Source organism: Hakea prostrata, chromosome 1, assembly GCF_041222555.1.
Source record: "Hakea prostrata isolate BN-2017 chromosome 1, UWA_Hpros_2, whole genome shotgun sequence".
NCBI lineage: Eukaryota > Viridiplantae > Streptophyta > Magnoliopsida > Proteales > Proteaceae > Hakea > Hakea prostrata.
The window spans coordinates 65,693,685-65,716,863 of NC_142600.1; the positions used below are offsets into that span (position 1 = coordinate 65,693,685).

General features: G+C 39.1%; 1 protein-coding gene across 1 annotated transcript; it reads left to right on the forward strand.

Annotated features, from left to right (window-relative positions):
- The first annotated feature begins 6,318 nt into the window (after positions 1 to 6,318).
- LOC149029451 (F-box protein At5g49610-like) lies at positions 6,319 to 7,679 on the forward strand. Its single transcript, XM_089150826.1, has one exon. It carries the CDS (start codon positions 6,388 to 6,390, stop codon positions 7,618 to 7,620), a length of 1,233 nt encoding a protein of 410 aa, XP_089006952.1. The 5' UTR covers positions 6,319 to 6,387; the 3' UTR covers positions 7,621 to 7,679.
- The last annotated feature ends 15,500 nt before the right edge of the window (positions 7,680 to 23,179 follow it).

Below are 23,179 nucleotides of genomic sequence, written 5' to 3' on the forward strand. Positions count from 1 at the left end.
ATTATTCACTGCCTATGCAAATCAATTTCTATAGAAAGTTAAGATCTTCTAGTTATGTTTACCAAGAAGTCTTGGATGATCCATATAAAAGCTTCTTTTGTTGGTGCAAATAAATTTTGCGATGTTATCAAATCTAGATAGGCAGTACTAGCAGCAAGGACAAAAGAGAAAAAGGGTACTGCGACTGCCAAAGAAGAGCAGAATTGATTTACCTTGGCAGTCGACTCTTGCATGTTAAATTGTAAAGTAGATGCAAAGTAGAAGCTTGCCTACTATGAATCTAGCTAGGAAACAAGCTAAGAATAGCAAGCAAACTGTAAAAGCAGAACTAACTAAATAAGTTAGCTATGCAACACAACAGGATGAGGACATTTATCTCATTGAGTTATATACATGCATACCCATTATGTACTCAATATAGATAGGCTACATTAGTTGACAAGTATATCAACAAAAGTACTGTATCTTGAGGACTTCCTAGTTCCTAGGGTCCCTAATTGTATCTATTTGCACCACAGTTTTCAAACTGTCATATAGGCATCCAGTCTTTTTGTTGCATCCAACATGTCTTGTTGTCATATGCTTATACTATGTCCCATGCTTTGTTATTATGTTTGGCTTTCGCACATTAGGCACTCTGTTTTTCAGTAAAACACATTCGGCCACATCTGGTATTCTCATGTCATCTGCATCGATATTGCTTCAGTGTTGCAAAATTATCATTCAACTATAGAATGCCTAAGCAGCGCTCTAACACCTATGGTCATGTAGTTGCCTACACAACAATGATTTGAGCATGTTATTTCTCTCAAATAGTTGATAGTGCTCCCAACTTACTTGTTGTTCATCATCTTTTTCATGGTGATACTTGATATTCATCTTCGTTTCATGCGTTCACTTTACATTTAGAACAGTAGAGGATATCTACATCGACAACATCCCCATTTTATGCATATTTACACATTTTTGTCACTCTCCAGTCTTCCCTCCCCCAACCCCCTCCAAAAAAGAATTTTACCCAAAAAGCCAAAAATGCGAAATAAAAAAATTACTTGACTTCAGATTTTCATTGTGCTTTAAATTATTTATATAGCATCATGTCCATATTGCAACCATGGAGAAGCATACTACAGGCAAATTCAGACAAGGTCTCCAGATGAACCCATGACAACTTTTTACCAAAGCCGCAATGAGAACGCAACGTCAATGGCGTGAAGACTAATCCGAAATATGCAATTGGTCAACCATTAATTTCTTGGTTGCTACCTTTCATTGAGGTTGAATGGGATTCTCCGGCGGTCCAAGGGCATTCGGACTTTGTAAGTTGACATAAATGAGTAACAACTAACACGGATAACTCGGAGGAAGGAGGAGAAGAGCGGGGGAGAGAAAGCGAGAGAGATTGTGACAGACCAAAGATGGATTTTTGTCCACCAAGTACAGCTACGAGGGATTTCGGTTGCCTTTTGAAAGGAAAAAGAAAAAAAAATTCAATTCATTCGAGCAAACCGTGGAACAGAGGGATTTCGGTTGCCTTAATTTTCTCTCGTTCTTTGTTTGGGAAAGAAATGAAAAAACGAGTCTACCCGGTAGAGAGGCCGAGAGAGGTCGAGAGTTGCGAACTTCTTCACCTTCCGATATTGCAACTAAAGAACAACGAATGATGGTTGAAGCGACAAAAATCCGGTGATTCGTGAGGAACGATGGCACCTGAGGTCTTCAAATGGAAGAACAGCGGCAACGAACGATGGCACCTGAGTTCTTCAAATGAAAGAACAGCGGCAGCGAACGATGGCACCTGAGTTCTTCAAATGGAAGAACAGCGGCAACGAACCACCTGAGGTCTTCAAATGGAAGAACAGCGGAACAAGAACACCTGAGTTCTTCAAACGATGGCAGCTGAAGAGGGAAAAACTGAACGAGGGAAAAAGTTCGTTCAAGCCCCATCTCTATTTTGAAAATGAAATTGTTTTGATCGTTGGATTAGAATTTAACAGGTGTCAAAAATCCAAGGGAGAACCGGAGGAAACCGGAGGGTGTCAGAACAGCAGCAGACAAAAATCCGAAATATGGCACCTTCGTAGAAGTCGTAGAACTGTAGAAGACAAAATAAAGATTCGTTTGCCCTTTTTGTTGGGTGTTTTTCGAACGATTTTAAAAAACATATAACCTCGGTTCGTAAACAGTTCGGCGTAGTTCTACTGGCATTTCATTGGAAGTTGTCAGATTTGTTTTTTAGACGCTTTGATATAAGTGCCGTCTCATTGAAAGTTGAAACCAAAAACGCAAGGACCCTTCGCCTGTCGTTAACCCGCTTCAACTCTATATTGAAGTGATCGCCTTCGAGAGAAACCCAAAATCCATTTCTACTCGCCCTGCCTCTTCTCTTCTCTCTTCTCAACGGCGCAACCAACCCAATATAGCTGACAATCGGAAAAAGGTAACGAGAAAATGAAGAAACAGAGACAATTAGATAATAAAGTGAAGAGACGGAGACAAGTAGATAACAAAACGAAGAAAGAGAAGCGGATATCTGCTACAATGGATTTGGGTGAGCTTCCATATGAAATAAAGGATGAAATCTTCTTTCGTTTATCTCTGAAAACTCTATGGAAATTCAGGTGTGTAATCAGAGATTATTCTCGATTCTATAACTCTAATTTCATGAACATGCATTTTTACAAACAGATGGAATTTGACAATGCGTCTACCTTCATCGTCGCAACTCATTCTTTTATGTATCAAGTAAATATTCATATAAAGACCTATGTACAACTAAAATTCCCTTTCCATGGCTTTTCTAAATCCAGCTTTGACGGCTATTCAAATAACCGACTTAGATTGGCAGGTTCTTGCAATGGTTTGCTTTGCCTAACTCGTTTTTGTGATTACGGAAGAGTTGTGTTTTTGTGGAATCCTCTTACTGGAAATTACAAGCAATTGCCAGACAGTAAAGTTCGCAGTTCTAAACTTGCCTTAGGTTTCGGTTATGATTTTAATTCTGGAAAATTCAAGGTGGTAGCAATTTCAAGAGAGCGCAGGGGTAAGAACCCTAGATTTGAAGCCTTTGTGAATACAGTGGGGACTAGTTCTTGGAGAAGCATTGGAGAATCGCAGAGATTTCTTTGGGAGCCAAACCCACATAACTCAAGACCCAAAGTGTTTGAAGGTTGTCCGCATTGGATTGTTCCTAGTTTGAAATCTGTTATTTCATTTAGTGTTGGAGATGAGAAATTTAATGAAATTTCAATGCCTTTCTTGGCTAATGGCGAAGCAGAAATAGTGGATTTTGCATTGGGAGACCGGCTATCTGTGTTCAGCTACGTGGTTAAACTGAAACGTTATGATTTATGGGTGAGACTGAAGAATACATGGACTAAACAGATGTCCTTCAATGAATTAGACATGCCTGGATTTAAGGATGGATACAAATACAGTGGATATTATGGATACAAAGATTCAGAGTTGTATGGAGGGCCAGATTTACTTGATCCAGTTATCAATTCCATTAAATCTGAGCGTCCTCGATGTAACCTGGCTGAACCCTTTTTTGTTTTTTCCTATGTCAAGACCATCGCAGAAGCTGAAGAAGACGAGGTTCTGTAGGTGAAAGAAAACTAGAACTTGTGCAAGATTTTTTTTTTTGGGTGAAAATACTTGAAGGTAAATAGTAGATTAGATATCCTTTTTTGTATGCCAGTGGGATTCATTAAGAAGTTAAAACATTTCCTTACCCATGGAGAGTTTTGAATGTTAATTTGGTTTTTTCTTATTGTTTTTATGCACTTTGGCTCTTCCTTACTAGTGGACTTCAATGGCTTATGATGTAACATTACCTCCACTCCTGACATGAATTTTCTCTGTCCCAGTGCTGCATCCTCTCTGCTTTTATGTATTGTTTACCTCCCCACTCTCTGTTCTTCATTTCACCTTTCTCTGTTCATTTTCATTATTATCAGCAAACCTGACAGCTGCCTTCTTTTTTCTTTCATTCATATTTTTGGGCAATTTTTGGTTCCTCATATAATCTCCATGATTCACAATTTTGGATCTACCATGGTGAAGTTCTTTCTGTGCCTTAATACACTCACCATCAGTATCTCCTTGGTTCTCGACAGCCTGAGATTTTAGCTAGCAATGCATTTTTCACTACTGGCCTAACCGAAGGGTTTTGATGCCTTGAGGTTAGAGAGCATCTCCTCCATGGAAACTGTCTAAGGTGTACAAGACAAAGAATATCAAGACTGGAGAAGCAAGTTGATCTAATACATTAGTGTAGGGGAGATGCTTCTTAAAGCTCCACAGCCTCATGATAGATATGGCACAATGAGTTTTAAATAACTTTATGGCATTTCTATTTTGGTTGTGCTTTCTCCAAAAGAATTCTTGCTGCTAGTCTTTTAAACCTTATATCTGAAATGCTTTCTGGTACTCTATCTTGGATGTCTGTGTGCATTGAATAATATTTTTTACTTAATTTGGACCAACCTATGCTGGACTAGGTGTCCTGAGTTTTGGCGATTTCTTTGTATTACCATGGATTGCCAGAAATGCTGCTATCTTTAAAAAGAACCATCCTATTCCAGTTCAGATCATGCACACTGTCCAGTATTGGCTGGATCAACTACATATCCCACCCCCCCCCCCCCCAAAAGAAAAATAATAATAAATAAAAAACCTCTCAGACCTTATCTTCTTTGCAGCTTGGAATGGAGACTTTTACCTCTCTGTCTGTAACACCTGTCCAAGGAACTTCTGTTATCTTCTCTATTCCAGCTTGGAGTACTCATGTCTCAGGTTCTGTTCCTACGATTACAGGCGCACCTGGGTCATTAGGTTGGCTATGGGGTCTTATTATTGTTGTATGGACAATGTGTATATAGGAAAGCTAGAACTTTGCTCTATGAATTGAAGCTGGAAGCAGTCTTAGGTGGTCTCATGCAAGGGCAACATTTGGCTGTTGGTTTAGGGCTTAATATCACAGCTGCTTGGACAAATTCTTTGAGGATATCTGCTACGTTGCCTCCTTCTATTGACTGCTGTTGGCCTTACTATCTAGTCTCAGTTTTGCTGTCTTTGGCTAGGACTTTTGTGAATTCTTCTTTATGTGATTTCCAGGACCATGTTTCTAAACAGTTTACACTCTTGGCTGTTTCACATGATACAGGGTCTGTGAACAGCTAAGAGTATTGTATGTACTTTGTATCTTCTTTTACTGCATATTTCCTTTTCATCCAAAGAAAGAGTTTTAAAGAACGAACATTCCAACTAGATCTGTTTGGAGTTCTCATGCTGTTAGGTTTAGTGAGATGATTCCTAAAACTATCGGAGTATTGCAGCATCAAATGGAGAAAAGAGAAGAAGAATAAGAAGAAGAAAGACCAAACTGATGACAGAGTGCGGTCATAAGACTACATCTCCGGGCTCTGAACTAACCCAATGCACTATGGATCCCTGCAGTCCTTACACCAAAATGTAAAACAGTATGCATATATCATAGATCTATACAAGAGAATTCAAAATCCTAAGGATTACAGATCAAGAACCATAAAAACATCACCGTACACCACAGAGCAGAGGGAGAGAAGAGAAAGCCCTAAAAGCACAAAGAGGCAACCCTAACATCATTGAATAAACTAGCCAAAGTGAGCTCAAGTACCCCAGTCCAACATATTACCAATGGCAGTGGTTTGAGAATGAGGCTAAATCTAAGTAACCAAATAATCAACTGGGTAAACAATGGGCCAGCTTGCAGCACCACGACTTCATCCTCAAAGGAGTTTTTATATAATTAATATAGAAAGGGGCTTCGCCGTTGGCTCTGAGGGGATTCAAACTCTGATCTCCTATGTGGAAGCGTTGGTCTTTTGCCAACTAAGTCTCCCATCGGGGTTTAAGTATTTATTTGCTTAGGTTCAGCAAACGTTAAGCGAGATATTGTGGGCTATTAGTTTGAGATCTCCAGCTCGACCTTTGAGAAATGAGCGATCAAGATCGAAATCTTGACAATAATGCGCTATCCGACAGTTAATGTGCTACCACATTAATGTCGCCGAACCCAAGCATAATCCTCAAAGTGTACTTAATCCTCCCTGCCTTCTACCCCAAAAAAATTTTAAAAAAAAAATAATAATAATAAAAAAAAAAAGAAGAAAAAACCTGCCTGCGTAGGTCGGTAGCTCCACTGGAATTTCATTAGAATTACCCCGCCTTTTCTTTGATAAAAAATAACTTCCCGCCTTGAGAAAATCCCTTTCGTCGCTTTATTTGCATGCGCTTGACGTCGCTTTATCGCCACTGAAACCGAAAATGCAAGAACTTCCCGCCTTTGGGAAAAAGCCTTTTGATCTCTCCTCTGCTCGCCTCTTACCTGTGCAACCAACCGCTATGGATGACAACCAGAAAGAAGCTGAGAAGAAAATGAAGAAACTGAACCAAGTGAAAGAGAGAGAACAAAGGAGAAAGAAGAGCGGGGTTTCTGCTACAAAGACGTTGGCTAATCTCCCAAATGAAATCAAGGATGAAATATTGCTTCGCTTACCTGTAAAAACTCTTTGGAAATTGAGGTACGTAATCAAAGATTACTCTCGCTTCCACAACCCTAATTTCATGAAAATGCATTTTCACAGACAGTTGGAAATCAACAATGCTTCAACTTTTATCGTCACAACTCGTTCCTTTATCTATAAGATAAACATTCAGAATCTTATCCCAGTAGCACTAAAATTCCCTTTCAATATTGGTCCGGTTGACTCCTACTACGACTCCGATCAAAGAACCCGAGTCATATTGGCATGTTCTTGCAATGGGTTGCTGTGCTTAACCCGTTTGAGTGAATATGGAAGAGTTGTATTTTTGTGGAATCCTGTTACTAACAACTGCAAACGATTGCCAAAAAATAAAATTGCAAGGGGTACCAAATTTGCTTTAGGCTTGGGTCATGATTATGATTCTGGTAAGTTCAAGGTGGTGGCAATTTCAAGAGAGCGCAGGGGTAAGAACCCTAGATTTGAAGCCTTTGTGAATACTGTGGGGACTAGTTCTTGGAGAAGCATTGGAGAAGCTCAAAGACTTCTTTGGGAGCCAAACCCACAGAACTCAAGACCCAGAGTGTTTGAAGGCTGTCCACATTGGATTGTTCCTAGTTCGAAATCTATTGTTTCATTTAGTGTTGGAGATGAGAAATTTAATGAAATTCCAATGACTTTCTTGGATAATGGTGAAGCAGAAATAGTGGATTTTGCACTGGGGAATCAACTTTCTGTGTTTAGTTATGTGGGTAAACTGAAACGTTATGATTTATGGGTGAGATTGGAGAATACATGGACTAAACATGTATCCTTTAATGAATTAAACATGACTGGGTTCATGGATAGATGCCAACATAATGGATATTATGGATACAAAGATGCAAAGTTGTATGGAGGGTCAGCTTTACTTGATCCAGTTATCAATATCATTAAAATTGATTGGTCTAATTGCAAACTGGCTGAACCCTTTTATGTTTTTCCCTATGCTGAGACCATTGCAGCACCTAAAGAAGAGGACGATGAATTATCTGAAGACGATGAAGAAGATTTTGATGATCATATATGGAGACATACCATGGAGATTATTTAGCATGAGTAGTTGTTGTTCGGGATGGATATTAAATTAGGTATGTTTCTGTATAGCATTGACTTATGGATAGAACTGAATGTTAATTTAGTTTCACTTATTGCTCTTTTGCTTCTTTCTCTTTCTTTTTTTTTTCCTTGCCTTTGTATTTTGCTCTTAAATCATTAGTATTGGGAAGATATTTCTCAAATCTTCACATTGTTATACACATGGCACAATGGGATTCAAAGAACAAAAATTGCACGCGTATGTGCTTCGAGAAGTTTCCATTGAATTTTTAAGGGTACCAGATTTGTCTTCCATATTGCTCCTCTCACAACCAGATTTCCCTAAGAGTTTGTTTGGTTGCAAGGGTAATGCTAATATTTTCATGTAATGTGAAATTTATTTCCAAGCATAAAAAGATTGAAATGTTTGGTTGCAAGGGTAATATTTTTCCCACGTAAAATAATTTTCACATTTCAAATAAAAATGTAAACTTTATTTACCCACCAAAAACCCAAGTAAATTAAAAACCATGGAATCATTGCTCTCGACTTCTCCCTCTTCCTCTTCCTTTCTGATCATCAGCTTCATCCGGGAGGTGGAAGGGCTTGTACCAACTTTGACACGCATCAAGGTAAAGCTTCCTACTCATGCTCCCATCCTCTAAGGTGAAAAAAAGAAAGAGAAAACCCGAATTGTTTTTCTAGCTGCTGATTCTCCTTCGATAGGGATGTATGCTCTTAGTTTTTTCCATGTTGGCCTTACTCTGTAACATCATGCATTCAGAGTAATAATGAGAAACAGCCATAACTTGGATTGTTTTGAGCTTGCACCCATTATTTTCATCTGTTCAATTGCTTGTTACTGTTGCATATTCAGGCTATGGGGGTATATCAGAGAAGTACTATTAAGTTCCTATTATCCAAATTTTGAATTGCATTCCTAACAAATTTACAGGGTCCCTGATATCATTAAGTCGAACCAGTTGGTTGTTATTAAAACACTTGTAGTTTACATGATGGAAATATAACTGTGTTCCTCGTATTCTACTGTTTGCCTATTCAGGCAGTGGGGTTTAATGGATTTGGGTAGTTGTTTTTCTGAATTGCCAACGACATTACCTGGTGCCTGTTTGGTACTTAAATTGGTTGAAACTAGATGTATGAGTTCGCTCTTTAACCTGATTCTGATGGAGCTCATTCACTGAGACACCATGTTTTGTTGTTTATTTTATTTGCTTGATCTGTGGAATAGACAGATTTATATTATTTGTTGCATATAATTGAGTTCTATTTCCAATGTTTTACTCTGATTTCCAGTGGCCTCTTAGCCTGATTTCCCATCTTTGTGGACCCGTCAAGTTTTCAACATTTTCATGAATAAAATGTGCGAACATACTTTTGTCACTTGATTGGAAATTATGTAAGTGAAGTAACATGTCACTATTGGATAGAAATGATCTGTGTTCTTCCCTATCTTTTTTGATTCTTTGGGTTCTTCACAGAGAGGTTATGTTTTTCTTCGTCTGAGAAGGATGTAGAATATCTAGATAAGAATGGAATGCAAGAATACCTTTTATGGAAAGGATATAAACCTAATTGATGGAATCAATAGACAACAGAAAATGTAAGAATGGAATACAAGTATACCTTAATTTCCAGATTAGAAATCAAAACTCCTATTATTAATTGTGGATCTTAACAGATTTTCAGTTCCAATGTCACCATATCTAAATATAGAGATCACCTGTATTGGATAAGGAATTGGTCACCTGTAAAATTGATACAAGACTGAAATGGTGTTAACATGAATCAACCATGTCAAGTCAATCCCTGATTTTCTTTAAAAGAATTGGTTTTCTTTTTTGCTGTCTTCCCTGTGAGTATTTCTGTTCATTATTCTTTTCCGGTCAGTTTTCTATTGAATTTCTCATATAGTTTGCTAACTCCTTGTGCAATCAAATTAAGAGTGCTACCTCAGTGACTATGAGGATTACTTTCTCTTGGAGAGATAAGTCTGGGCTTAACCCGAATTGCAAATTGTTGGGGTGCTTAAACACCTCAAGGTGAGTATCCAATATGACTCTTTGTTTTGGTTCCAGTTTCTTGCTATACTTCAACAAGAAGACGTAGACATCATCTACTAATCAAGGTTTCTACACTGCTGTATATCAGATTTGTTTTTTACAAAGAGAAGTTTTACGTTACACATTTTTTACATTTTTATACATACAAAGTCCATACAGTATCAGGTTATAGTAGACGCTAAAATTTTGGATAATGTTTTTAATTATGGGAGGAGAGGTTAACATTCATTGATTAGGACTTCTTTATTGTTGTTGCTTGTTGTGTTCTTTCTATTGATTTCCAAGGTAGAGTTGAAATCAGCAAGTTCGAGTCTTTATGTTATCATTCCTGAAACAGTTGTATTTAAGTTCACTCAAATTGGCGTTTTTAGTATGTTTAGACTTTGTGCTATAGATGTTATCTTCATGTTTCCTCCCGGTGAGAAACCCATTGTTATCTTCATATTGAGTTCCATTTATCTTTGCCTGTAGCCATCCTTCTATATTTTTTCCTCCCTATTTCTGCTTTGAGCTTTTTCAGGTACGTCTGTTTTCATTAACCCAACAGGGGGATTCTTCAACTCAATCAGGAATTTCAATTCAAGGTTTTGATTCCCTATTGTCGTCTCACTCTGTTAAATTTTCTGAAGGGTGTTATTCTATTTGTACAGGTTGAATCTGAAAGTACTAATAAATCTATGTTAGGTGGGATTTAATTGCTGGATTTAACTAATTGAAGCTGTAGGGGTTACTTTGTATTTTGTGATATACTGATCTAGTCTCTCTATTAATCACAAAAGCCCTTCATCCAGGGAGGTGGAAGGACAATCTCTTGGATTATTAGGGATTAGTCCCAACAACACACAGAATTCAAATACATCTTTTGAGTTGAATATAGATTCTGATATGGTCTTATATAGCTTGCTATATTAAAATTTGATTGTTGGTGACAGACTCTGGATGATTAGGGGAGTTGAGTTCATAATTTTGAACAAGGATTAGCGCACGTTTACTCGTTGGAATGGTTGTTATAAACTAAAACTTGAAGTTGATTGAAGAAAAAAAGAGTTCCTCATAGCATAAAATGGGAATTAACTCTAGATGGAATTAGTTGAATTTAGGAGCAGCTAACCTGAAGAACTGGAATGACTCAATGGGAATACTACAGAGCCCACTCATCTGCCCACAAACCCATCGCTCCCCAGAAAAGAAGTTATGGAGTTCACTCAATTGAGCCACATCCCAATACTTGGTTAAGTAATATGAATCATTTTTCCATTCCAATCCACATTTAACAATTATAAAACATAGCATCTGATGGAGCTGTTAAAGTTAAATATGAAACCATGGTTTATCATTTTCTTCTTTTTCTTTTTCTTCTTCCCTTGGCTCGATAATGACATTCTTATTATGGGTACACAAAGTGTTTGGTAGAATCAAGTTTTGGTTTTGTCCATCGCAATCTACCATGTTAGACATTCACAGGCAATTGATAGATTCCACTTCAGATGTGACCAACCAGATATCAATCAACTTTCCTAAAAAACAAACCCACATATCTAATTGAAGATTTAAGAAAGAAGCCTAGTTGTAGTCAATATATGTGGCAAAGGTCACTTTATATGAAGACTTTCTATTCATTCGGATTTTGTAAGTCATTTATTGGAGTTAAGAGGACAATTGCAAGTACATACTTAGGATGAATGTAGACTGCCTTCAATGCTTTGTTTATATCTATAGAGACTCAGGTCGTCTTCATGATACCATTCATTGTACTGTTAAAGAACAAGTAGCAAGCTTCCTACCTACAATTGCCTTGGACCAAGGGATTCGTAGCTTAACATTTTGTACGAGAAGGTCTAGTAAGACGTATTTTTTGTTACATACAAAGGCCTATCAAAGTATCAAATATTTATTTATTTAGTTATTATTATTACTTTTTTGGCGGGGTGGGTGGGTGGGCGGGGAGATCTGAGGTTCATTTGGGAGAGCCTATGCATACCTCGACTACATCCCTGAATTAATATTCATGTAGGCATTGCTTCGCCCCTGACCTCGAGAAAATTTGAACTCTGGCCTCTGTTCATATTACCATCATTAATGGAATTAAGACTATAGGAATAATTTACCTCAAGGTCTTCTTGTTCTTCCTTCGGTCTTGCCATTAGAGCCTAGTTGATTCTTTCTTCATTGGACTACTCATTTTCGTCTTCATCATCACTAGTGAGATGGGATGGTTTGGCTATATAAGCTGTCTTCTTTTCTTCATTCGGGCACCCAAATTTGATATGACCCAGCTCCTACTCTTACAACAAGTGATATTTTTATTAGAAGCATAAGTTCTTTCCTTAGAAAGATTTTTACATTTGTGCTCCTTAGAGGATTCTCCTTTGTGAGGTTACTTTCCTTCTTTCTTTTTGAGGAGTATCTTGAATTCTTTGGTGATTGAATTTATTTCATTCTCAACGTTCTAGTCCTCCCCTTCACTCTCACTTTCTTCTTTCACCTTGATGCCATTTTTTAATGCTATGGACTTCTTCTTTTAATCATTTTACATGCTCGCTTTTACTTTGTTGTCTTCTTTAACCTCAGCCTCGTGAGCATTCACTCCATTAGCTTACCAAGGGTGATGTTGGATAAATTTTTCACTTTTTGAATTGCTGTCCTTTTAGGTTTGCATGAAGGTGGAAGCGCTCTTAGGATTTTTCTTGTAAAACATATTTTCATATGTGAAGTCCTTTCCAAGGCTATGCAACTTATTAACAATATTATTAAATTTATTGAATAAAGAAGTGATATTCTCATCATCTAACCTTAAAGTCTTCATATTGAAGCATATATAAATAACTACGTTCGTCTTTTTTATGTGGTCGGTCCCTTTATATGTGACAACCAACTTATCAAAATTTAATTTAGCATTCTTGCAAATCATACTTCTATTGTAGATTCTTTCACTTAAAGCATATTGTAAAAAGATTTTGCTTTGTGGTTTAAATGGATTTTGGCCTTGTCGGTTGCAGTCCATTCGGCTTTGGATTTGAGTATGTTGTTGCCATCTTCTTCTGCTTTAAGAATTTCATTTGGTCCACATATGATGATGTCCCAAACATTGAAGTCATGGGCACAAACAAAATCATCAAACCTATTTTCTAATAGGCAAATCCTTGTCCATCAAAGTATAGAGGTCTGGATGGGTTAAGTCCTTCGGTTCTTGAGGAGACTTGGTCAAAAGGAAAGGCCATGATATTTTTCTCTTTTAGAGATTGATTTCAATCTCAAATTGAGCTCATGCTCACATACCAATTATAAATGCAATCTAGAAGGGGTTGAATAGGTTGCAACTATTGGATTTTCACAAATTTTTTTATTTGATTGCACATACAAGATTGAGTAAAATAAATTGAACTTATACAAATTTACAAACACACAATCCACAACACAAGGATTTTATAGTGGTTCAACTTTACAAGTCTACATCCACTTGTTAATACAACCTAAACGCGGGTAGATATGTTGCAACTAATGGATTTCTCTAATTTTTCAGTTTAATTGCAACTTGAAAATTAATTATGAAATTAAAATAAAAGTGAAGAATTGTTATCAATCAAAACACAAGGATTTTATAGTGGTTCGACTTTACAAGTCTATGTCCACTCATCTCTTGGCCTTGAGAGAGTATTCCACTAGTGATTCTCTTTCAATACAATGGGTAGAGAATCAAACCCTTACAATCTATGTTTAACAAGGCAAGAGCACATTTTACAAATCTTTGTTAATCCTAGGGCAAGAGCACTCTTAGCCAATTTTAATCAACCTAGACTAGAATTGAACAAACAAGATACAAGAGATATAGATATTGCTTAACAAGGGGTGTAAGACCTTACCCCTTGTGTGATTGATGCAATATGAGATGTACACCTAAGGAAGATGATATGCACCACCAATGAAACTTCAACAACCTTCAATCACCTCAAGTTCGGCTCTAATGAGCTTGCTTAAATACCTTGGTATGTTCTTCAAAGTTGTGAGAAAATGAGAGACAATAGTGACCAATCTTGACAAAAATGAGAGCTTGAGAGTAGTTGGGAGCTATAACTCAATTGGCAAGATGGAGTCTTTCAAATAGGGCTTATAAAGATGGCATTCAATAGCTTGTCCCAACCTCCCAACCGATATAAATTTCTATGAAATTCTAGTCCATATGGATTGTTGTCTGATTCAGATGGAGTTCCATTTGAGAATATAGCCATTGGACATATTTTAACTAGATAGAATTTTAATCTAGGCTATTGTGCCAGATGGTCATCCGTTTGAAGCATAGAAGTCCAAAATAAGGAATTTAGGGACTTTTGGGCCAACACTATGTGTGAAATCCCCTAAAATTCTAACATAATAACCCATCATTTCAAATCTGCAAACCCAAAGTTCTAGTAGAAGGCAACTCTAAACCATTCAAGTTGAGTGCAAAAAGTTCAAAAATCGAACCTATAGAGTCGGATGAACAAGAGAAGAAAGGGCCACCCTAATGGAGTTCAAGAGGAGAGAGAAAATTACCCCAAAGGCATAAAAATTAGATTTTGGTATGCACAAAAATCAACGCCAATAGACTCAAATGCCAAGATAAATTATACCATTGATTGGGAGATGTTTAAAGGTTTCCACCCTTTGAAGCTTGTCGAAATCAGCCTTCATATGAAGAAGCTAAAGGGTCGGTTGTACGATTTGATCAATTGCCTTCTACCCGGAGAGGAGTATTTTCGGTAATTTCACCTTTAAAAACCTATTTTTATTTTTCTCTCACTTCATAAAAGAATTGTTTATGCTAGAGGTAAGCTAAGAACGTGGGAGACAAGGAGAACTTGAAGATTTGAATAAATCTCGCTCATATGGCGGGGCCAAAGCACCAAATAGAAAGAGATAGTGTGTTGAGGTAGGAAAAGTCATAAAATCTTCTTTGCAACCTTTCTTTTGAAGTATTTATGTTGAGAGATTACATTGATGGTGATAATTGAAGTAGTTTGGTTAGATTTGGATGCTTAAACAAGTTCCCCCTTTTGTGTTTCCCAGCTTGATTGAGTGTTTAATGATCCCATTTCACCCATTTGAGATCAACTGAACCTCTCTAAGATGCTTGCGGGCGACTCTTTGAGAGCCAATTTGGGGCTTTTCGATTTGAAAACTAATTGGGATGATTGGAAGATAATTTTGGGACAATACTAGTGTCCCATTGAAGTCTCAAACCCCCCCCAAGTGATCGGATTTCGAGAAGAGTTCAAAATCGAGAAATCGTGGTTGCAACCCTAGGAGGTGGTTGATCCGCTTTGGCAAGCATATGCCGCCGCCCCTTGATCCAGCTATGTTTTTTGCCTTGTTTGATGCCCAGTCAATTCCCGGTTTATGCCTAATTTGATCTATATATTTTCTAGGGTTATTTATTTGCACTCTCAAATTTGGGGATTCTTGAACATTGGAGTTAATTATTGTCGTTTACAGGTGCAGGGAGACATTATCCTACATTATGCTATTATAAATGTCAATTATTCTCTTATAAATTGTGTGAGACTTTGCATGTTGATCTTTATGTATATGTTATTATTCATTGAAATTTATGTTCATGTCACTATTTCAATTCGTTCAAACAATGATGTTAATGTGAAGTTTGCTACCTACATATGTACACATACCAACCTGGGGTTGTGGATTCACCCATTACCCCTAGTGCTTTTATACTCACATAGACCAACTAAATGTATGGTCGGTATGTATCTAGAAGTGTTTGGCTAGTGAATCCAATTGAGGGCTAATGCCCTTTGGGTAAGGGTATTGAAACCGAGTGACCCGTGATGGCAGTAGCTAGGATCTATGAGCATCATGTAGGCCCAATGTTATCATGTAGTGGTCGAGTTGCATATGTTAGGGTTGGGCTCATGGGGCGTCCAAAAGACTGCTTGAGTGCCGTCAGGAGATATGAGAGGCATCTGCCCTAATATATGTGGATGACCATATGGTTAATGGATGATATTCTGAAAGATGGCTTAAGTGGTGTGAGGAATAACATTCCTAGGTGAGAAGGATACGTGGATCAAAAGAGCACTAGGCATGAGGGAAGGTATCTAGATCACATGTAGTACAAGACATAGATGACTTTACATTTGGGCTTGTTTATCCTTGACATGTGCCAGTTCTTAGGTCAATGGTTGGTGAGAGAGCGGTGACCTAAACCTTACCTCCCTGGCCGGTCAAACGAACTGTGTGGTCCATTGTCAACAGGCCAATTTTTGGCTGGGTCAATCGGCCGGGTGCCAACCTGATCCAAAATTGCTCTGACTCAGCCAAAAATAGGTGGAGTCTTGCCCTTGACGGTCGAAGGTCAACCTAGTGACTGATCCATCACCTTCCAGGCCACCCAATCGGTTACCCACCGGCCGCCCCAACTAACCTTTTTTGAGAAACATATGAAACTCTAGAGAAGGAGCAGTCGATCGGGATTGACCGGATGATCGGCCGGTCCATACTTTGATAAGGTTTTGGAGTTCCAGAAGAGGGGCGGTTGCATGGGCGGTCGATGGGGATCTATTGGCCCAACTGACTGCCTCAATAAAGGTTGTTTTGGGGCATTTTGGTGTTTTAAGTGATTCCTATGCATATGTATAGATCAGTTGAATGTATTTGGGCTTAATACTTGATATTGAATGATCAAGAGTATGTTTATTTGAAAGGGGAAATCATGGAACTTTTTATTTGTGAAAGGATGGTTAATTTGAGAAATCAAACTGTTGGAAATGACAATGCTAGTAGCTCAAGCCATGAGGATGGGAGTGGGGCTTCTCCTCCTCAAATGGAAGTACCGCCTACACTCCAAGGTGGTGACCTACCCAATGCCCCATCGGAGGTCACGACCCACGATGGGTTGAAAATCATGACAAATATGATGTAGCAGGAACAAACATAGATCAACACACTGATACAAGGGATGCTGCATGAACCAAGAACAAATGCCCTCTGGAATGGCCGCGTTTCCCTCGGGTGGGGACTGGTTTGGGCCCCTCCAACTCTGGCTTTCTCGCTCCGTCCTCGCTCCCGTCCTTCTTTGCTCCCGTTGGTTGGGTGTGGCCTTCCGTTTGGGTGCCGGCTGTCTTTGCCCGCTTGTGCTGTGGTGCTGTGGTGCCCCTCCCTTTGCGTCCTCCCCTCTCTTGGGGGTGTTCGTCCTTTTGCTTGTTTTTTCGGCTTGTCGGTGCTGGGTGTTCTGGCGCTCCCGGTCTCTCTTGTTCTGGTCCTGTTTGGGCTCTTTTTCTTGTCGTGTCTTCTGGGTCTTGGGGCGTTTTTTCGGGTTTGGGCCTCTTCGCTTCTGGCTTCCCCCCGCTTGCTCGGTGGTGCTCCGTTGGGGGGGGGCTTCCTTGGTTTTGCCGGGGGCCTGTTGTGTGGTCGGCGTTCGCCCTCCCTTCCCTCCCACTTTTGCCGGGTGCGGTTTGGCGGGCTTGGTGGTCGTTCGCCTGTTGGTGCCCTTCTCTTTGGCCGCTCTGGCTCCTGCCCCCTCTCCCTGGCCGGTGCCCGGGCGGATGTTTTCTACTTTATTTTCCGTTAGCCTAGACACATGTCTCATGTGTGTCCTCATAAAGGGAACTAGTCTACAGTAATAGTTAGACCGGCTCAGTACCCCCAGGTCCCCGTATTCAGTTTAATAGGGACAAAGGTGGACCTGAGTCATGATGTAGTGATAGGGACACTCCCTATTGCTTTAGTTCCTACATTTGTGTTATTTGACATTGAAGCATCACATTCTTTCATTGCATCATCATTTGTGAGACATACATCCTCGTTACCTAGAAAATTGAGTCATGAGTTGGTGGTTAGTACACCTACTCGGTCCATAGCAAAACTTGATGAAGTAATCGGACCTTGTCCTATATCCATGGAAGGAAAAGGCCTAGATGCTCATCTTCTAAAGCTAGACATGAGAGATTTTGAAGCAATAATAAATACAAATAAAGACAATCAAGAGCAATAGTAGTTCAATTAATGAATTAAAGGATTACAGGAGTCCAAATACTCCAATAAAATTATCAATGAAAGAATAATAAATCAAAAGAATATGAGTTCAGCGGAAGCAATCAAAAAGAGTTAAATTATTTTCTTTCCAGTTTCTTTTTCTAAAGCTATAAACTTAGACTCAAGTTTATCAAGATGAGGGGTCCTCCAATTCTTCTCTATTCATTGAGCGAACTGCCTAGCAACTTGTCTTCTCTACCCATCAATGGGTGCGATAAGCGCATTCCATGCACTTGCAGGAGCTCCCGCATAGGCTATCTCCATTTCCCATTGTCGGTGCCACATCTTCTTCATACGGGAAGGTTCCTTCGTAGGAAACCAATCCATCTTCCGACACATTTCCTCCATCTGCGCAGACTAATAAAACATATACAAATAAAGGAGTGAATTTTGGAGAACTCAGTAAGAACAATAGCAATTTCCATCCATATGTCCAACAAATCAGAAATGCATATATGATATGTATGAGTGCAAAGTATGGATGCTGCTAGATCTAACTATGCATATTGTCTAATTTTTAGACATGCTTTAAGATATACACCAGCCCTCCTCTGGGTAGGTCTAGTCACTCTGATCCGGCAAGGACTGGTTACCTTTGTAGGGATCCTGGGTAAAATGGAAGGTCCACACCTGGCTCTCAAACCATGGCTATGGTTATGTCAACACTCTCTCACCACGACCATTGGCAATGAGTATTGGCTCATGTCGGGGTTTCTAGTCCAATGCAAGGTTATACAAGTAACATACTACATGAAGTCCAGATACATCCCCTATGGCACCAACCAACTCGGTTCAGTATCCTTTGCAACCTAGGAATGAGAATCCTCATGGACTGGCTACCGTTATTGGACTTCATTCCATAACCCTATGGTCATCCACATATTGTTGGGGCGGAATGCTCTCATGACTCCTCACGACACCCAGTCCGTTCCTTGGACGTCCATGAGCCCAATCCTAACATATGCAACCCTACCATTTATATGACTAACAGTGGACCAACGTCACATCACTATCATCACGGGTCATCTGGTTTCAATTCCCCTACCGAAAGGGTAGTAGCATGTGAGGTACCTAGCCATGCAACTCTAGACTCTACCTAAGTATTTCTTCCAGTAGTTATGACAGTGCTAGAGACATCAGCAGGCATATGTCCCATACCACAACCTTCTGATATCCCAAACTAAGATATCCTAATGGAATACCTCATCCATCAGAACCACATACTAACCATCATCAGTATATCACATTCATAACCATCATAGTATAAGTAAAGATAGTATAAACAATAGTCATATAACAAGATCAACATATGAAACATGATTACAGCAATATATAGAACAAAAGAACAATGAAGGAAGACACTGGACTAGCATGTTCAAGCCAATTAATAAAGATAGGATTGTATGTCCTTACCTGCATATAAGTAATTTGTCCGTAAAAAGAAATCCGTAAACAATTATAAAACTTTCTTTTCAAACAAAGAACACCTATACATAGGGTTACAATAAGGTATAAGTCAAATGAATCAAATCGGATCAAAACCAAAAGCCATTTGGTCACTGTGTACTAGCCGGTCGCTTAGGTTAAGCGACCACCACTAGTGACCGCCCCAAAAACAGTAAGTTTCAGATCCGAAACTTAGGCTTTTGATCATCCGTTTTCAATCCGGATTTTGAATGATCATAGTCCGAATCTCGAATCTAACACTCCTATAGCCAATGGGTGAAAAGAAACCTAACAATCATCATAAATGGATTACCCAGAAACCTTCCCTTGATCAAATCAGCCCTTTTCACGAAAGCAGGGTTTCATTTTCGGATCTGATCTAACCAAGATCATCAAAAGGATAGACAATGCAATGGAAGGATCAAGAACAACCAAAGATGAACACTAAACTACCTTAATCATAGCAAGTGGTGAAACATAAGTGAACAGGGAACCACTTACCTCAACTGGATTGACTATGAAAGTAGAACCTTTTGGGACTCCAACAACACTTTAGATTTGCTTTCATCACTTCTCCATAGCCGTCTAACCTCCAAAAATGGTAACCACGAATAAAATATTCATAAAATAGACGAGGGTTACTATTTATAGAAGTCGGGGGCAAAATAGGGCAAAACCCCGCAACCAGAACTAGGCGGTCGCGTGGTTCAATCGACCGCCACTAGCAACCGCCCCCATGTATTTTGCTATACAATGGTGCTTTTGCCAGGTGGTTGAAGTCCAAGTACAACCTAGCCCTAAAAAAGAGATGGGGGAGATCTTACCTTCATTCCGGACATCTCCAGACATCACTTGCCTTCCAGAAGTCCAACTATCAAGCAAGGCAGGCTCTTCAGTCAGAGAATCCAGATCCATGGGTTCAGGGTATGGATCATGGACTTCTATCCGGACACTCCACAAATTTACCCGACTAGACCTTCGGGTTCTCGGACTTGCAATACGGATCCCAAGTTAGAAATACGGGGGTTGTTACAATCCTGGTATGGATTGGTTGACAGCTCGCAAGGCAGTCATCTCATGTTTAGAGAAGAAAATTCAATTTTATCTCAAAAATGCCCATGCCTTCAAATTTCAGGGTGACCTTGGTAAGCATGGTGAAATGACAATAGAGGCAGCACTACAAGTTAAAGAGTTAATTGGTGGTGCTAGACTTTATTCTTCTATAGAGGATAAGGAAGAAGAAAAGTCTATTGAAGACCTTGAGGTAGTGAAGAACTTTAAGGATGTTTTTCCTAACGAATTACCTGGTATGCCCCTAGAGAAAGAATTGGAGCTTGCTATTGAGTTGATACCAGGAGCTGCTCTTATGTCTAAAGCCCCTTATAGAATAACACCCATGGAATTAAAAGAGTTGCAAGACTAGTTGAATGAGTTGCGAGGAAAATGTTTCATCCAACCTAGTGTGTCTCCTTGGGGAGCACCGATTTTGTTCATGAAGAATGATGGAAGCATGAGATTGTGTATTGACTATAGAGAGTTGAACAAGCTCACCATCATGAACAAGTATCCTTTACTGAGGATCGATGACTTGTTTGATCAATTGAAAGGAGCCTCGGTGTTCTCTAAGATTGATTTGAGATCAGGTTACCATCAGTTAAGAGTGAAAGCAAGCGACACATGCAAAACAACTTTTAGGACTCGATATGGTCATTATGAATTCAAGGTAATGTCATTCGGTCTTACTAATGCACCCGCTGTTTTCATGGACTTGATGAATCGAATATTTCATGATGTCTTGGACAAATATGTGATAGTTTCATTAACAATATCTTGATATACTTGAAGGATGAGAAGGAGCACGCCGAACACTTAAGGTTTTCTTTGCAGAGGTTGCGAGAGAAGAGGTTATTTGCAAAATTCTCAAAGTATGAATTTTATATATCACAAGTGGTATTTTTAGGCCATGCAACATCTGATCAAGGAATAAGATTCTACCCAAATAAAGTCAAGGCAGTGGTAGATTGGGACCAACCCAAGACAGTCACTAAGATTAGAAGCTTCTTGGGACTAACAGGCTATTAGGATGTGGCGGCTTCATTGGGTGACGGAGATGTATGTCATGAAACCTACTGCGGATGCATGGAGTGCGCTTATAGCACCCATTGACGGCAGAAGGAGATAGATTGCTCGGTATTTTGAGAAGTCTTTGGAGCAAAGTTGGAGAGCTCCCATCATTGCTAGAACTGAAGAGAAGGCTTTTGCTCAGGAGTGAGCTACTGGAATAAAACTGTTTTAGTTTAACTATTGCTTCCAGTGAACTCAATAAATTTTGAAACTTAATTTTCTTTATTTCCTTTTCTTTGATTCCTTCCTTTGGAGTATTTTGGACTCTTGTAATTCTTTTTAATTTATTATTCAAATTTATCCTTGCTTTTGATTATTATTGCTTGCATTTATTATTATTGATGATAAAACCGTGGATCCTGTGATGGATCGCACCTATGGGTTGTTAGGTAGGACCAATACCAACGGGTGGGGTGTGACATCATCTCTATCAACTTCCATAGGTTCATAGTCTATTCCAATGGTTTCAACTTGGATGGCCTATAGCTATCTTCTACTCTCACTACGGGTTTTCAGACCTACAATATGGATTCTGGGTTAGGGTTTTGCGGGATTTCACAATTGTCGTTTACAGGTAAGGTGAGACATTATCCTACAGTATGCATTTAATTTGATTTATACTTCCTATTATTATAAATGTCAATTATTCTCTTATAAATTGTGTGAGACTTTGCAAAATGGAAAGTAATTCGATCTTTATGTATATGTTATTATTCATTGAAATTTATGTTTATGTTACTATTTCAATTCATTCAAACAATGATGTGAATGTAAAGCTTGCTACCTACATATGTACACCTACCAACCTGGGGTTGTGGGTTCACTTATTACCCGTGGTGCCTTTATACTCACATAGACCAACTAAATGCATGGTCGGTATGTGTCCAAAAGTGTTTGGCTAGTGAACCCGATTGAGTTCTACTACCCTTTGGGTAGGGGTATTAAAGTCGAGTGATGGTAGTGACTAGGTTCTATGAGCATCATGCAAGCCTAGTGTTATTATGTAGTGTTCGGTTTGCATATGTTAGGGTTGGGCTCATGGGGTGTCCAAAAGATGGCTTGAGTGCCATGAGTAGATATGAGAGGCATCTGCCCCAATATATGTGGATGACCATAGGGTTAATGGGTGATATTCCAAAAGATGGCTTGAGTGGCATGAGGAATAACATTCTTATGTGAGAAGGATATGCGGACCAAAAGAGCACTAGGCATGAGGGAAAGTATCCAAATCACATGTAATACAAGGCGTATGGGATGCATTTGGGCTTGGTTTATCCTTGACACACGCCAGTTCTCAGACCAATGGTTGGTGAAAGAGTGGTGTCCTAAACCCCAAACACGGTATGATGTGACTTGACCCAACTGCCACAGAGAACCCAAAAAAAGTGCTTAAGTGCCATGAGAGAGAGTGGCAAGACCACCAAGAGGAGGCTAGTGTTATAACTTAATGTGTGTCTCTCACAGAGATTACATTTTTTAGAGCCTAGAATCATATTTGCATCATCATCATCATCATACATTATGTCATTATAACTTATTATCTATATAAATGTGTGTGGTTGTTGCAAGATGTGTGATTATGTTGACCTCACTGGAGTTCGTGAAACTCATCCCTTTATGTGTATTTTCTTTTAGATTCTATTGCAGGTTATGAGGACTCCTTTTATCCGGGAGGGAGATACATGGAGAATTGTGCCCATGCTCGAACTATGCCCACGGAGTTCAGCCCTTTTGAGATTGTGGAGATAACATGGGAGAATGTAGTCGCCTTGGTCGCCATTAATTGTGTTCTTTACTTATTTGTTAGGCAGGGGCACTACTTACATTCTTGACTTCTCCTCGATAACATTTAGACTTCCGCTATTGAACAATTATTTCTTTAAACTTTGATTA

Excerpts from the sequence above, each read along its gene's own strand:
- LOC149029451 (XM_089150826.1), top strand. The coding sequence starts at position 6,388 with ATGGATGACAACCAGAAAGAAGCTGAGAAGAAAATGAAGAAACTGAAC.